The sequence below is a fragment of the Silene latifolia genome, unplaced genomic scaffold (assembly GCF_048544455.1).
Source record: "Silene latifolia isolate original U9 population unplaced genomic scaffold, ASM4854445v1 scaffold_20.1, whole genome shotgun sequence".
Classification (NCBI taxonomy): Eukaryota; Viridiplantae; Streptophyta; class Magnoliopsida; order Caryophyllales; family Caryophyllaceae; genus Silene; species Silene latifolia.
The window spans coordinates 6376626-6389761 of record NW_027413163.1 but is presented as its reverse complement, the minus strand read 5'-3'; the positions used below and the strand labels follow the sequence as shown (position 1 = coordinate 6389761).

At 36.9% G+C, this 13136-nt stretch overlaps 2 protein-coding genes across 2 annotated transcripts; both read left to right on the top strand.

Moving 5' to 3' along the window:
* The first annotated feature begins 679 nt into the window (after window positions 1-679).
* Window positions 680-2334, top strand: LOC141638548 (uncharacterized). The gene is made up of 4 exons (XM_074447959.1): window positions 680-1346; window positions 1445-1516; window positions 1622-1676; window positions 1981-2334. The coding sequence occupies exons 1-3, from the start codon at window positions 837-839 to the stop codon at window positions 1625-1627; spliced, it is 588 nt and encodes a 195-aa protein (XP_074304060.1). The 5' UTR covers window positions 680-836; the 3' UTR covers window positions 1628-1676; window positions 1981-2334.
* Window positions 2335-6185: 3851 nt separating this feature from the next.
* On the top strand, window positions 6186-12222 carry LOC141638250 (uncharacterized). Its single transcript, XM_074447658.1, has 5 exons — window positions 6186-6415; window positions 8595-8773; window positions 9332-9402; window positions 11291-11426; window positions 11967-12222. Exons 2-5 carry the CDS (start codon window positions 8623-8625, stop codon window positions 12044-12046), a joined length of 438 nt encoding a protein of 145 aa, XP_074303759.1. The 5' UTR covers window positions 6186-6415; window positions 8595-8622; the 3' UTR covers window positions 12047-12222.
* Window positions 12223-13136: the final 914 nt, after the last annotated feature.

The window sequence follows — 13136 nt, the reverse complement described above, 5'->3', positions numbered from 1 at the left end:
AACTTTTTGTACATAACCTCTTTAAGCTATAAATTTGTACGGAGTATCCTCTACCTAAATTAGGTTTTTCTTTATTTTCCCACTTCATTATCTAATCAATGGTTGAGATTTAATCCTAAACTAATATGCTCTCTTTACATTGTCCTTATAAATTCAGTGGGCAAAACTAGAGGCCCGGTTCCACCGCTTGTGGTCACCCAAGGTATTAGACGCCTATGAGTTAGTTAATTGGTTTCTCTCCATTTCCCCACTTCGTTATCTAATCAATGGTCGAATTTAATCCTAAACTAATATGTTCTCTCTACATTCTCTCACCTCTTTACCTAACTCATTCTAGATGGGTAATTGAGCAACAAACCCTTTAAGACTTGTTAAATTAAGACGACAATAATAACCGATTTAAATTAGATTAAAGGGAAGGAGGGTTTTGTAAAGTTAAAACCTAACCGTTCCAAATAAGACCTGCTTCTGGTTCATTATTCACTTGACCCTAACTTAACATTTAGATTAAAGGGAAGGAGGGTTTTGTAAAGTTAAAAACCTAACCGTTCCAAATAAGACCTGCTTCCGGTTCATTATTCAATTGATCCTAGCTTAACATCCAAGGGTAAATTCGTCATTTGGCTTGCAACCATCAGATACTAGTGAATATAACCTCAAATCCTCAGTAAACACACAGATTTCACATACACAATACACACCCCCTCCTTCTCCTACGCTACGTACCACACCAACAAAAAAACTGCGCTCCCAACTCCCCCAAGTCTACTCCGGTCAACAATCACCGTCACAAACATCGCACCACGGCGGCGTACCACCTTCCACCACCGTATCAAATGGCAGCAGCGCCGATGAAATCACCCTTACATGACTTCCCCTTAACCTTTCTCAAATGGAACACCAAAAAAGACCGCCGATGTCCTCCATCACCTCCACCCTCATCTCCAACACCTCCGACGCCGACGTACCCAGTCGGATCCCGATCATCCCGCAATCGCCGCGCCGCCACTCCAGCCGAACCAGAACGCAAACCCGAACCTGAACCTGAACCGGAACCGGAAGACGTGGAGAAGCACTGGAACTTGCGTCCCAGGAGACGACCTTCTTCATCCTTCGCCGCCGCCGCCGCGGCCTCGACTATGGCGGCTGATGCGGCTGAGAATTCGCTACGGTCGACAAGGTTGAGTGTTGGAGAAGGTAGTAGCGGTGGTGGTAATGGTGAAAAGAGGAAGTTTTGGATAGCATTGTCTAAGGATGAAATAGAAGAGGATATTTACTCGATTACCGGTTGTAAACCGTCTCGTCGCCCCAGAAAACGTCCTAAGATTGTTCAAAAACACCTTGATGTTAGTGTTCTTCGTCGTCTTTTGTGTTTTTTTTTTTTTAATTTGCGTGAGCCGTTGAGACACTGGGTTAATGTTATTGTTTATTTTTGTTGTTGTAGAATGTGTTTCCAGGGTTGTGGTTGGTTGGACTTACGCCGGATTCGTATCGAAATTTTGACCCTCCTCCATTGGTATGTATGTATTAATTGGTTGTGTTTTCAATGGATTAATTACTGTATTTTGTGGATTAATTGTTGTTGTTGATTGTTGAATTATTCTTTGTTTGGACTTTGCAGAAGTAGATATTAACATATGGGAATTTGCTGAATTTTTAACAATTTAGCAACCAAGGTAGTCTTTTGTTTTGCCCTTTGTCATTTGCTTCCATGAGATTGTTTGATTGTTGTGAATGGATTTTGTGAAAGGTAAAATTTTGATCGTAAGGCAGTTTGATGATAGATAGGGTAGTAATTCTAGTAAATTTATTAGGAGACCGTCTGTCAATAAATGTAATCGTAGATGAAATGGTGTGTGTAGAAATTCTCAACTTCTTATGGACGAACTATATCGCTGTAGTTTGTATGTTTGTTGGAATTTTGTTGTGTGTTGAGAGTTATTTGGGATGAAATGGTTTTTGTTGTGCTATTTCTGACAGGTGGTACAAAGTAGGGTTGAGTTACTGAAGTAAAGGTTCGATCTTTTGGAAGCTTGTCTGTTCTTGTGAAGTTCGGAGGCTCTTTATTTGGAGGTATAGTTCTTTCTAAAGAGGGTTTTTTTGTGGGATATGTTCTTGATACAGAATGAAGATGTTGGTGAATATTGTAGGTTTTTGTTTTAGATATAGACAGGGTGGGGCAAATGCATTAGCTCAGAAATTATGGTGTCGTGTTAGTCACGATAACGGATTTGGTAATTTATAAATGTAATCGTGGATCTTATATTACTATTATGGAAAAAGTTACATCATTGATCGAAGCTATTTATTTATTGAAAGATTTGTGATTGTCAATTTTCTGTTGTGAAGTTTGAGATGTTTCCCTCATTTATTTAGGGACTGATTTACGATCTAGCTCTTTAGTTACCATACTCGGAATCACAGTGCCGCTTTTTGAAAGAACATTTTCATTCATCTCTGTTTTTTCAAGAGTAATGCTTGAGCTTCAAAGCATATCGCATATCGCATCTTGCATTCGGTTCCCTTTGTTAGAAATACTTGTAAGTTGGATTCATATGATGCTCTAAACTGGATTACCTTAAGTTGGCATTCATTTATTAGGAAATTCAAAAGAGGAGGTTTTGTTTCTTATATTGTCATATTACTCGTATAATTTCTGCCTTGATGGATATATTGTTCTGGAAGTTTGAGCACGCCTTACCTTTCAGAGCGTTAAATCCATGTTATTCGAACACATGCACATTTTTAACTATAGTTGCTGTTTTGGAAAAGAATAAAATCACCTTTGATGTAAACCTTTGTTTCTTTCATCCTCCGTTTTGACTTACAATGCAATTTCGAGGATAATCCTTTGCCCTTGTCGAAGAGACATTTGCTGCCATCCACTGCCATCCACATTTGTCCTGTGTTTTTTAAACATGGTTATCTTTCCTGAAGGTCTAGCACTTAGCACTTGCCTATACTTAATGACATTCAGACCCTGTTTTGTTTGTCAATACTCAAAAGGGATATGCAAATAGTTTGCAAATTGCTACTTAGTTCATTCGTATCGCTGGTTGAACTCGCTCGACTTTTTATTTTTGTTTTTGTTTTAAGTAACTCATTATTATTATTATTGCTTGCTGATATACCTCTGATCCACTTTAAGCTGCCTAGATGCCTTGGATTTGATCTTGCATTGTCTGATCTCAAGAAATCTATTTGATGTCATCTGGCCTACCAATTCTATTATTTTTATCTGTTTTCGATGTGTTGTCATTGTTGTTTTTTGGTCTTTTGTTGCTGGTGATGGCAGCACTGGAATCGGCCGTCGTTCCCACTCTTCCATGTCCATTGAACTTCTTTCTCTATTTGGAGTCTTTACGTGCAGAAGTTTGTGTTTCACTAGTTGTTAATATTGACGGACTAAACATTTTGTGGTAGCAGGTTTTCGTCTGAAGCTTTTTTTTTTTTTTTCTTTTTTGTGTATATTAACCAACTTTTATAATGAAAATTCTTAAATTTCCGAAAATTTTATATGGCACCAGTGAAAACAATTTATGCATTCACCGTTGATAATGATTGCATTGGCTATGTTTTTTGGGATTCACGGCATGAGCACGTACTGTGATTCTGTCTAAACAAGTATTAAACATTTCATAACACGAAAGCTGTGCTTTCAATGACAACACTGCCGTAGTGTTCCATTATTGCATTGCGTATGTTCTTTTAGGATTCACGGCATGAGCATGTACGGCGGACAGACCACCAGCCATTCTTAGGACATGTTGCTAAGCAATGCGCCTTCCTATTAAGATAACAGGGTAAAAAAGAAAGACAGTGGAACAACGAAAGGTAATGTATGTCATTGATGACGTTGGCAATAACGTGATGGGCTTCTTCCAGTTCCTGCAATAGCTGTGGTTCAGATGGCTTTCTAGTTTTTTCATACATCTGTGAGGCGTCCTTGAGTGTTTTTGTGTCTGTCGTTGCATACTTGCATTTAAGCTAACATTCACCTGAGTGTAGCATGATAAAATGAAAGCGTATTTAGTATGAAGTCGTCGCCACTGGCAACTTCACTTCAGGTATGTCATATGTGGTCTCTTCCTGGCAAGAAATGTAGACTTCCTGCATCTTCTCCTTTGGTCTGATGTTGTAGAAGCATTTCTAACCATAACTGTAAACTTGCAATATCAAATTTCTGATATCAATTAGACTTGTTTCTCACCATCGGAGACTCGTTCGTTGATGGTAACTGGTAAGTTATACCAAGTCTATCTTCGTCATCGCCGAATATAAGGTTGGCTTTGCTTTCTTTCCTCGACAAGTTTCAAAACTAACATGATTTAGACATTGATGCCATTTTGGTGAGAGTCGAACACCCGTTTTGAATGATGCACGGACCGGGCCGTTAATAATTTAAAACCAACGAATTTTTCTTTTTATATAAAATAAGAAGTATTAATGAGAAGCATTGATTTTTTTCCCCTCTTAACAATGATGAAGTCTCATAATAAAAACGAGTCTCCAGAGTGTTCCGTTACCCTACAAACTAGGGGTGCTAGAAACCCCTAAATTACTAGCTATCCAAGTATCCAATTGAGCGAGTTAAAATAACAAATAGGTGTAATGTAAAAGAAAGACGACTATTGATCACCTCTGCTAAATAGATACAGTTAGTCTTGGCTGAAGACGGGTCGGAGCAAGTGACGGGTAATGCCACTCACAAAACGGATAGGGGGACAAGGTGGGGGCACCCCCATGTGCTTCCCTCTCTCCTCTATTTGGGTCATTTGTGAGAGAAAATGGTATCCGTCACTCCAAAGTGACGGATATGTGCCGTCTTCAATGAGATTTTGTGAAATAGATAAGCGGTAAAAAAAAAAGATTCCACATTAATATATTTTATCATCGTCATAATTTATAAGTATAATAAGATAGTAAATTATTGTATATATATATATATCGGTGTTACTCTTTCACATACGGATTTTACTCAAACGCATACATTTTTTCATTAGTTTTCCATACATTACCCTTCATCAAAACAAAATAAAATTCGGTCATTCTCTTCCTCTCAAAACTCTATCAAAATTTTCCAAAGTTTTTCCACTATATAAATTGCATAGTAAACAAGTAATTACTCCATTTTAATGAGTTAGATCACACAACCTTTTATTTTTTTGTTAAAGTACTTGTTTTTTTTTTTCAATTAGGGTTTATTTTGAATTGTGGTTTTTCCTCAATTAGTGTATCCCTTAAAACTTATTATTGTTGTATGCTTGATATTGATATTTCTTATAGCATTGTTCCGAACTTCAGTCAACATAAGTTGTCTCTCAAACCATGACACTCAATATATTTCATTCAATTGAATTCATTCTTCTTTGGCCGTCAAAATGCAGTGGGCCTGATTTTGTAATTTTGATTTCAATTCAATTTGAATTTCAATTTGACTTGAGGGTGAGATAATTTTGTGGAATGCAAAAACTCATTCACACACAATGGTCGAAATTGTGCCGGAGCATGGAGGGTAGGCAGGTGGGTGGGGACGGAGGAAGGGATAATTGTTTTTCGAGTAAGGGAGATGAGAAAATATGTCAAGGATAAAATTGTAAAAACCGTATGTGAAAGAGTAAAATGTGTATGTTAGGTTGAACAAGAGTTGGATAATAGTAGTTGACCCGTTTCTCCGAACACCTGTCTTGTTTATTTACTCGTTTTAACTTAATGTCACGTCGTTTATATATGCTTAAATTTTACTTGTGTGTAAAAATTGAAATTAACCAAATTGAAAGACGAATTTTAACATCCGAGTAAATGATTTAACAAACGCAATTAAAAATAGATCGACTCATTCTTAATTTCTCATTTACCCTTGTTTCGCCCCTCTTCATTCACTTCAGTTAATCAGTTTTCTTACAAAATGTGTCCGTCACTCCGTCCTAACCTCTCTATTCCAGTAAATAGTCTACATTTGCTTTATTTTGTGAAAGGAACTATTTTTTTGGTGTAAACCATCCGGTTTAATCCGGATTCGAGCCGGATAGGACCATTAGGGTGGTAAAGCTCTCCCTCATGAGTTTTAACACGACTCTAGGGCTCGAACCCAAGACCTCTGTCAACTCTTTGCCAGTTGATCTAAGTGTTGATGGGTAGCAAAGGTAAACTATTGACATGGGACGAAGGGTGTATCAATCTAGACCGTCAGATTAAATATGATCAACAACACGAATTTCTCTTTGATTGCAAAGAAAAACACTCGATCTCTCCAGCTTTTGCTTTCATGTTTTAAGATCTTACCCAAATTTCCATCACAAATTCACATCCAATAACATATGAAAATCATTGAGAAATCTTTAGTAGAGTAATTGAAGATACCATTTCGCTTCTGATTCTGCTAACAATTCAGCATCCTCGACATTCAAATTAGGTAATAATTTGCGTATTTGAATTCAATTTAAGCTTCGATAAACAATTAATAAAAAAAAAGTATTTAAATGTTTTGCATTATTATCTTGATATTTTGTTTGATTTGATTTATACATTGCTTCAGTGAATTAATACTTACTCACTCTTACTTGTTCGTGCTTATATTTCGTCAATTGCTTCGGTTTCCTTGAATTCTTTCTAGCGTGGTGACTGAATTTTGTTGCCAATTTTCTGTGTTTTAAAAATTATTTGTAGTCTCTTACACTGCGGCGGCCGCCACCACCACCTCGAACTCATTTTGCCCTCATTACCAATGCTATCTTAGGGAAGGTCTGGCAGTAAGTCGTAAGGTTGACTACTTCGTTGGACCCTAATTCACAATTATATTTAATACTCTCCCCGTCCCGGTCATTTGTTTAACTATGGTTTTGGCACAAAGACCAAGAAGGAGGAGTGAACCAATTATTGGATGAACAAATGGACCAAATTGAGTGTGGAAAATCAAGTTACCCATCAAAACTTCAAAAGCATTCCTAATGTAGAAGGTAAACAATTGACTAAGACACCCAAAAATGGAAGGTAAACAATTGACTGGGATGACGGAGGGAGTCTCTGTCATCAGTAGGAGGAATGACTGAATGAATTTTTGTTCTCTCCAGTGATTCCAAGCAATGTGCTACATTAGGCGTCAGTTTAATCTTTTCCTTTGGATTTTCTACCTTCAACTTAAAGATGGTAAAATCAAATTGGTTGATATTGTTTGTACTATAAATATATACCAATGCGCAAGGTCTATTAACTAAACTATGGAGTACTTTAGAAAAGAAAAAAATTGAAAAGCCTGAAGATGGTAATAGAGATCGGGGAAGCCAGGTTCTTTGGTGTTTTTATTGTTATCAGCAATGTAAAGTTTGTGCTTCAATGCTGTATAATGAACGCAAAAGGAAAAAAAATGGTTTTGAAGAGAAGTTATTCCTTAAATTTGCGTTTAATCTAGGTGGGATGCATTAACTTCATAGTATTTCTATATATTGTGCTAACGGCAAAGTCGACGGAAGGTAATAGGAGGTCCGTAACTGAATTTTTTTGAAGCATAGTCCATTTTCTGGAAAAAGAATGAAAGTTTGGGTCCTTGTCTTACATATACGAAGATTGAGGGGGTGCGGTCAGAGTCATGATCATTAATTCATCATCATACCAGAGAGACAAAGGAACGAAAGGGCAAGAATTAAGTCTGTTAATTTGCTTTTAATTTAGATGGCTTGCATTTTAATTTAGATTGTCAGTTATATATAGTGTTAAGGGAAAAGTTGACGGAAGATGGTATGAGGTCCTTAACAGGATTTTTTTGAAGTATAGTCTCTTAATTGGAAAAAGAATGAAAGTTCTTGTCTTAATCTTTACCCTTAGCTCATCTAAAATTTATAGTCATGTTACTATATTTTTTTTTTGAATTTTAAGATTAAATAAAAGTCACTAAAATAATTACAGTAACCCAATATTTTAGTTTTTATAATCTTCATGTGTCTTTAGTTAAATTATGATCTAAAAGTTATGATTTTTTTTTGCTCTATAACTTAGTTTAATAAAGCGCGCCTAGAGTGCGCCTAAGGCGCGGATTGGATGAAGCACTAGCCAAAACGCCTCAGGCACGCCTTTTAGACAAGGCTCACCTAACAAGGCTAAATAGTACGCATTTTCCATATCTTTTAGTTTTAGACAAGGCTCGCCATTTATTTTCCCCATTATTCCTAACTTTGCTCCTTGACAGTTAACCAACTTGAATACTCCTAAAAAGGCTATTGTTGCCCAAAATTTTATTTGGAAATTACAAATTTGTTATCAAAAATGGGGCGCCTCGCGTCTAAAAGGCTCACGCCTTCGCCTTGCACTTTTCGCCTCGTTGCCTCGGCCCCTTAGCGCCTCGGTGCGCCTTGCGCATAATTCAAACTCTGCCCTATAAGTTAAATTAAAAATCACTATTATAGTTAAAAATTAAAATCACCGAATAAATTAATTTTTACAATCTTCACGTGTTCTACTGTAGTTTAATTATTGTTTATTGATGTTGCAATTCTGATTCCATTTTCTGCCGATTCTTGCCCTTATTTCGATTAAGCCATTATTCTATCTTCATGTGTTCTACTGTAGTTTAATTATTCCTTTCCTTCTATATATAGGGGATAATCAAGGGATACAGTTGCTAAAATGGAGACACTACATGCATTGAAATTAAGAGTTTCCTTCAAAAATGCAACTATTTTGGTTTGTCTATTCAACTTAATCACTGCCCTTTTCCTGTTTCAAGGATTTTTCTCTGCATCTTCCCGCAGATATCCCTCTAATCATTCCAATTCAGGTTTTTCTTTAACCAAGTTCCATTTATAATTAATTAAAATCTTTGTTATTTTTCGAATGTGGTGATCTTGAAATTATATCTTTGTTGATTATGTTATTATCCTTCAGTAATCTTTCTTGCATATTTAGTTTAGTCATATTTGGTTTGATTGCCGACATCTTGAAGTTATGAGCAGCTAGAGGGGATTCAAGCATTCAAGATTTTCTCAGTTTGATGTTGACTTTTACTTGATGTGGCACTGAGATAGGGCGAAATTAGTTAGGGTTTCTAATGCTGGTCTGGACTGTGTTGGGTAATGGGTTTTTGGGGGATGAAAAATGTTTGGGGGTATACCTAATATCTGAGGCAAACCCAAACCCATATATAGTCCCCAATTAAGTATCATATTAATAGGCCGGTCTAACACTTGAAACTCATGTCGTCCGGGTATTATTTAGTAGGCGTTTATTCAACCATTTTAAATTGATTAATGTGGTTTAGGAGTTGCCTGATTTGCTGATGTTGTCACTTGTCGACTTATCGTTGCTTGCTAGTTGCTTCATTAATGCTTTGTTGCAGTTCAGCTTCGACATATTAAAGAATATGAGGATATCCGGAGAGCTATGCAACCATTGGAACTGATAAGAAGAGTATGTAATATTTGATATTGCTACTTTGTGTTTTGGTATTATGATTTATGACTTCTGTAGAATTTTATTCATGCTTTTAGTGTTGTGCTGAGAGATATTGTGATTGCAAGCTTAGTTATAATCTAGAAAGTAAACAATTTTGAAAATCTGAGTATTAACAACAAAATTCAGCATGCTTTTGCTTTTCACATATTTTCTGAAACCGTGCTTTTCACATATTTACTCCCCAATTCACACTACTACTCCACCTACACACCCTTTGATTCCATTTCGAAAGTATTTGAAGCAACTTCTTGTGGGCCCGCGACATGTGTCGGTACATTGTGCTATAATGTAAGCCCTATCAACTCTTAGGGGTTGTTTGGATGAGGGGTTTTGGAGGGGGAGGGGATTTGGAGCGAGCCATTTCTCCTTTTTCAAGCCTAATCAAAATTCCATCAACAAAGGAGAGATTTTTAGGAAAAATTCCCTTCATCCATTCTCCCTCTCTCTCCCTTCCCACCCTTTCTCTCCCCCCATCCCCCATCCCCCATCCCCCTCCTCTCCCTTTCCCTCCACTTTTGCTACCCAAACACCCTAATGAGCGGAGATGAAGGAAATTTGCTTATTCTAATATTTGTAAGATTGTGGTTGCATGGAATCAGTAGAGGGGTTGGATGGAAATGGAGAGGTGTAATTTCCCTAGTTTGGATAGGTGTGTTGGTTGGAAATGGAAATTATCCATTTTCCCTCTTAAAATGTGTATAGAAATTGATGCGTGTGTCGTTTCCGCAGTCAAAATTAAATTTATAAATCATTCACAAACTCCAACTAACTAGAGTAGTAGGATAAACAAGGGTCGAATCCACAGGGACTAATGATATCATCTTGGATTGTTATGTAATATAATATATATAGCTAATAATATATAAGAAGGGTGGTTGTTTAAATTGGACGGAAAAATCAGCGCCGTGCTTCGTCCACCGTTCTTGCTTTTATGTGGGCTGTTCTATGCAGGTTTCTGTTCGTTACCCTCTGAAGTCCGCTTCTCTGCGTTTATGCGGCTCTTTATTATAGTAGGCTCCATTTCAGTCTACTTTCCTAATTGCTTTCATTGATTTTGGTCTAAACCACTTGGCCTATGTTTATTTCAACACCTTGACTGCTTCCTTTGTCTTTTGCTGGCTAAGATGCGTTCTACACCCAACATATTCAAGTTTAACATGGATTTTTGTACTTTGCATTGAGCCTAAAGTATACTGGTACTCGTGGTCATATTTTGACCAAGTAGATACAAGATCTGAATTCTACTTTCTTCTACAAAGTTACTGGCCTTGATTTTAGCTTTCCGATGCAACTCGAGTCGTCTAGTTTCGACTCCGAACTGTATGAGGGAGATATGGTCGGCACAGTGTATATGTAACTTAAGTGGATTTTCGATCTCTATTTAATCGAGTCATAACTAAAAGATTAAAATACACATTAAAACCCCGGTTTAATACAAAAATATAGGATGGATTTAAATCTCTCAACTCACAAAATTAAAATATTTAGCTTAAAAATACGAAAGCCGACATTAACGTTGTAGTATTAAAGGAGTTAAAATACGTATAAATATGGACTTGTCAGAAATCCTTCCAATATAGGAAAGAGATGATGGAAAATGTCCCCCTGCCCTTCCCACTTTCAACCTGTATTTAAACAAAGGATTCTCCTCAAGCCCATGTTACGAATGCCAGCGTATATGTTCTTTGCAAATGATGTTTTAAGGGGACTGTAAACTGTTGGTCTGTATTTCAATAGTCAGAGGACAAGATCTTCTTGCTTCAGTTTTAATTTGTAAGTAGACATCATTAAACACGAAGTATATTATTAAACTGAAATCTAATGAAATCTTTCCAAAATGTAGGTTAGGGAGATCGAACAGGAAGTATATGCAGAATCGGAGACAGTTTTGCATAAGGAAACAAAACAGACAACTGCATTCGACCTCTCTAAAAGGCTAAACAATTCTCGTACATATTCAGATGCAACTAGCCTTAAAGGTAAGTGGTCGTGTTATCTTTGAACCCATTTGTTTCAGTCACTTATATTTGATGCATGGTGGTTAAACTGTGTGTGTGCTTCTTAAGCAAATCAGTGTTTCCATTTAGTATTTTAGCCAAACCTAGCAGAGACGTGGATTTGAAGCAAGTCTTTTAGTTGTAGCAAAATGATCCCCATTTTTTTTTTCATTAGTTGAGAGCCTTTTTCCCTTCTCTGCTGCATTTAGGCCTTGTTTGAATACCAAAATAGAAGGGATAGGGAGGGGAATGAGGAGGGACTGTATTCAAATTTAACAATTGTTGATCTGACTCTAGTCCTACCGGTAATACCCGTTTGATAGATCCTAAACCCTAAACTAAATATTTTACCAGTTGTCTTGGAGTCATTCGAATATGGAAGTTTATGTAGTTTTACTCCCCTTTTAAAGGGAATGAACGAGAAGATAAGATGGGGTGGGGTGGGGTGGGGGAAGGGAAATAAGCAATGTATAACCTGTTAGCTTCATACAATGATTTGACATGACCCATCTGTTGCCACAGCTTTGGAGGAATGGCGAAAAAGAAAAATGGATCGTGCTAGGCAACGAGAAATGAAAAGGAATGCAACATCATTCTCTTAAGTAGCGGAGTTTGTATTCTTGTAACTTCTGTAGTTTTGTTGTTGACATCCGATGTACAAATTTTATAAGGGTGTTATATTAGTTGTTCTATTGGTGACTGGTGAGCCACTTAGCCCTCTTGTAAGTTGTGAATACTCGAATTGCTTTGTATATTTTTCCTTCTTCAAGTCTAATCAAAATTCCTTTCAACAATGCTTCAAAAAAAAAAAAATTCCTTTCAACAAAAAATTTCCTTCCCTCTCTTTCTCTCCCCCCTCCCCCTTCTTTCCCTCCACATTCATTATTCAAACACAACCTAATGTGCAGAGATGAAGGAAACTTGCTTATTCTAGTATCTGTAGGATTGTGGTTGCATGGCCTCGTTTGAGGGAAATGAAGGGGTGTATTCCCCTTGTTCGGATAGTGGGTTGGTTGTTTTCTATATTAAACTAAGCTAAAAAAAATAATGATTTATACTAAAAGATAAGAAACTTTTATTGCAAATAAATAAGAGGTACCTAATTTTTTTATAGAAATTAGGTAAAATTATTGATTCACTTAATCGGTCTTTGGATAGATTTGTTTAACCAGTTTTGAGTAGAGCTGACAAACCATGACACGACACGAACCCGACACGAAATTAATGGGTTTGGGTTGAGGCTCAATGACCCATTTATGTAAGTGGGTTGATACGAACACGACACGATATTTAATTGGGTTGGGTTTGGGTTTGGGTTGAGCTCTCTAAACACGAATCTGACACGAATGACCTGTTTACTAAATTAATCCTAATTTTTCTTGATCCTCCATCACATAAATATGCTTAAACTTTCCAAATATGGACATGATACGAAAACACGACACGAACCCGACACGAAATAAACGGGTTAGGGTTAAGGCTTGATGACCCATTTATGTAAGTGGGTCGACACGAACACGACACGATATTTAATTGGGTCGGGTTTGGGTTGGAGGGTTTGTGACCCGTTTACATGTAACACGAACACGAACCCAACACGATCCGATCTGTTTGCCAGGTCTAGTTTTGAGCACGTTTATTTAAATATTAAGCTCAAAAAATTACACCGTATAATTTAACGCAAAAACAATA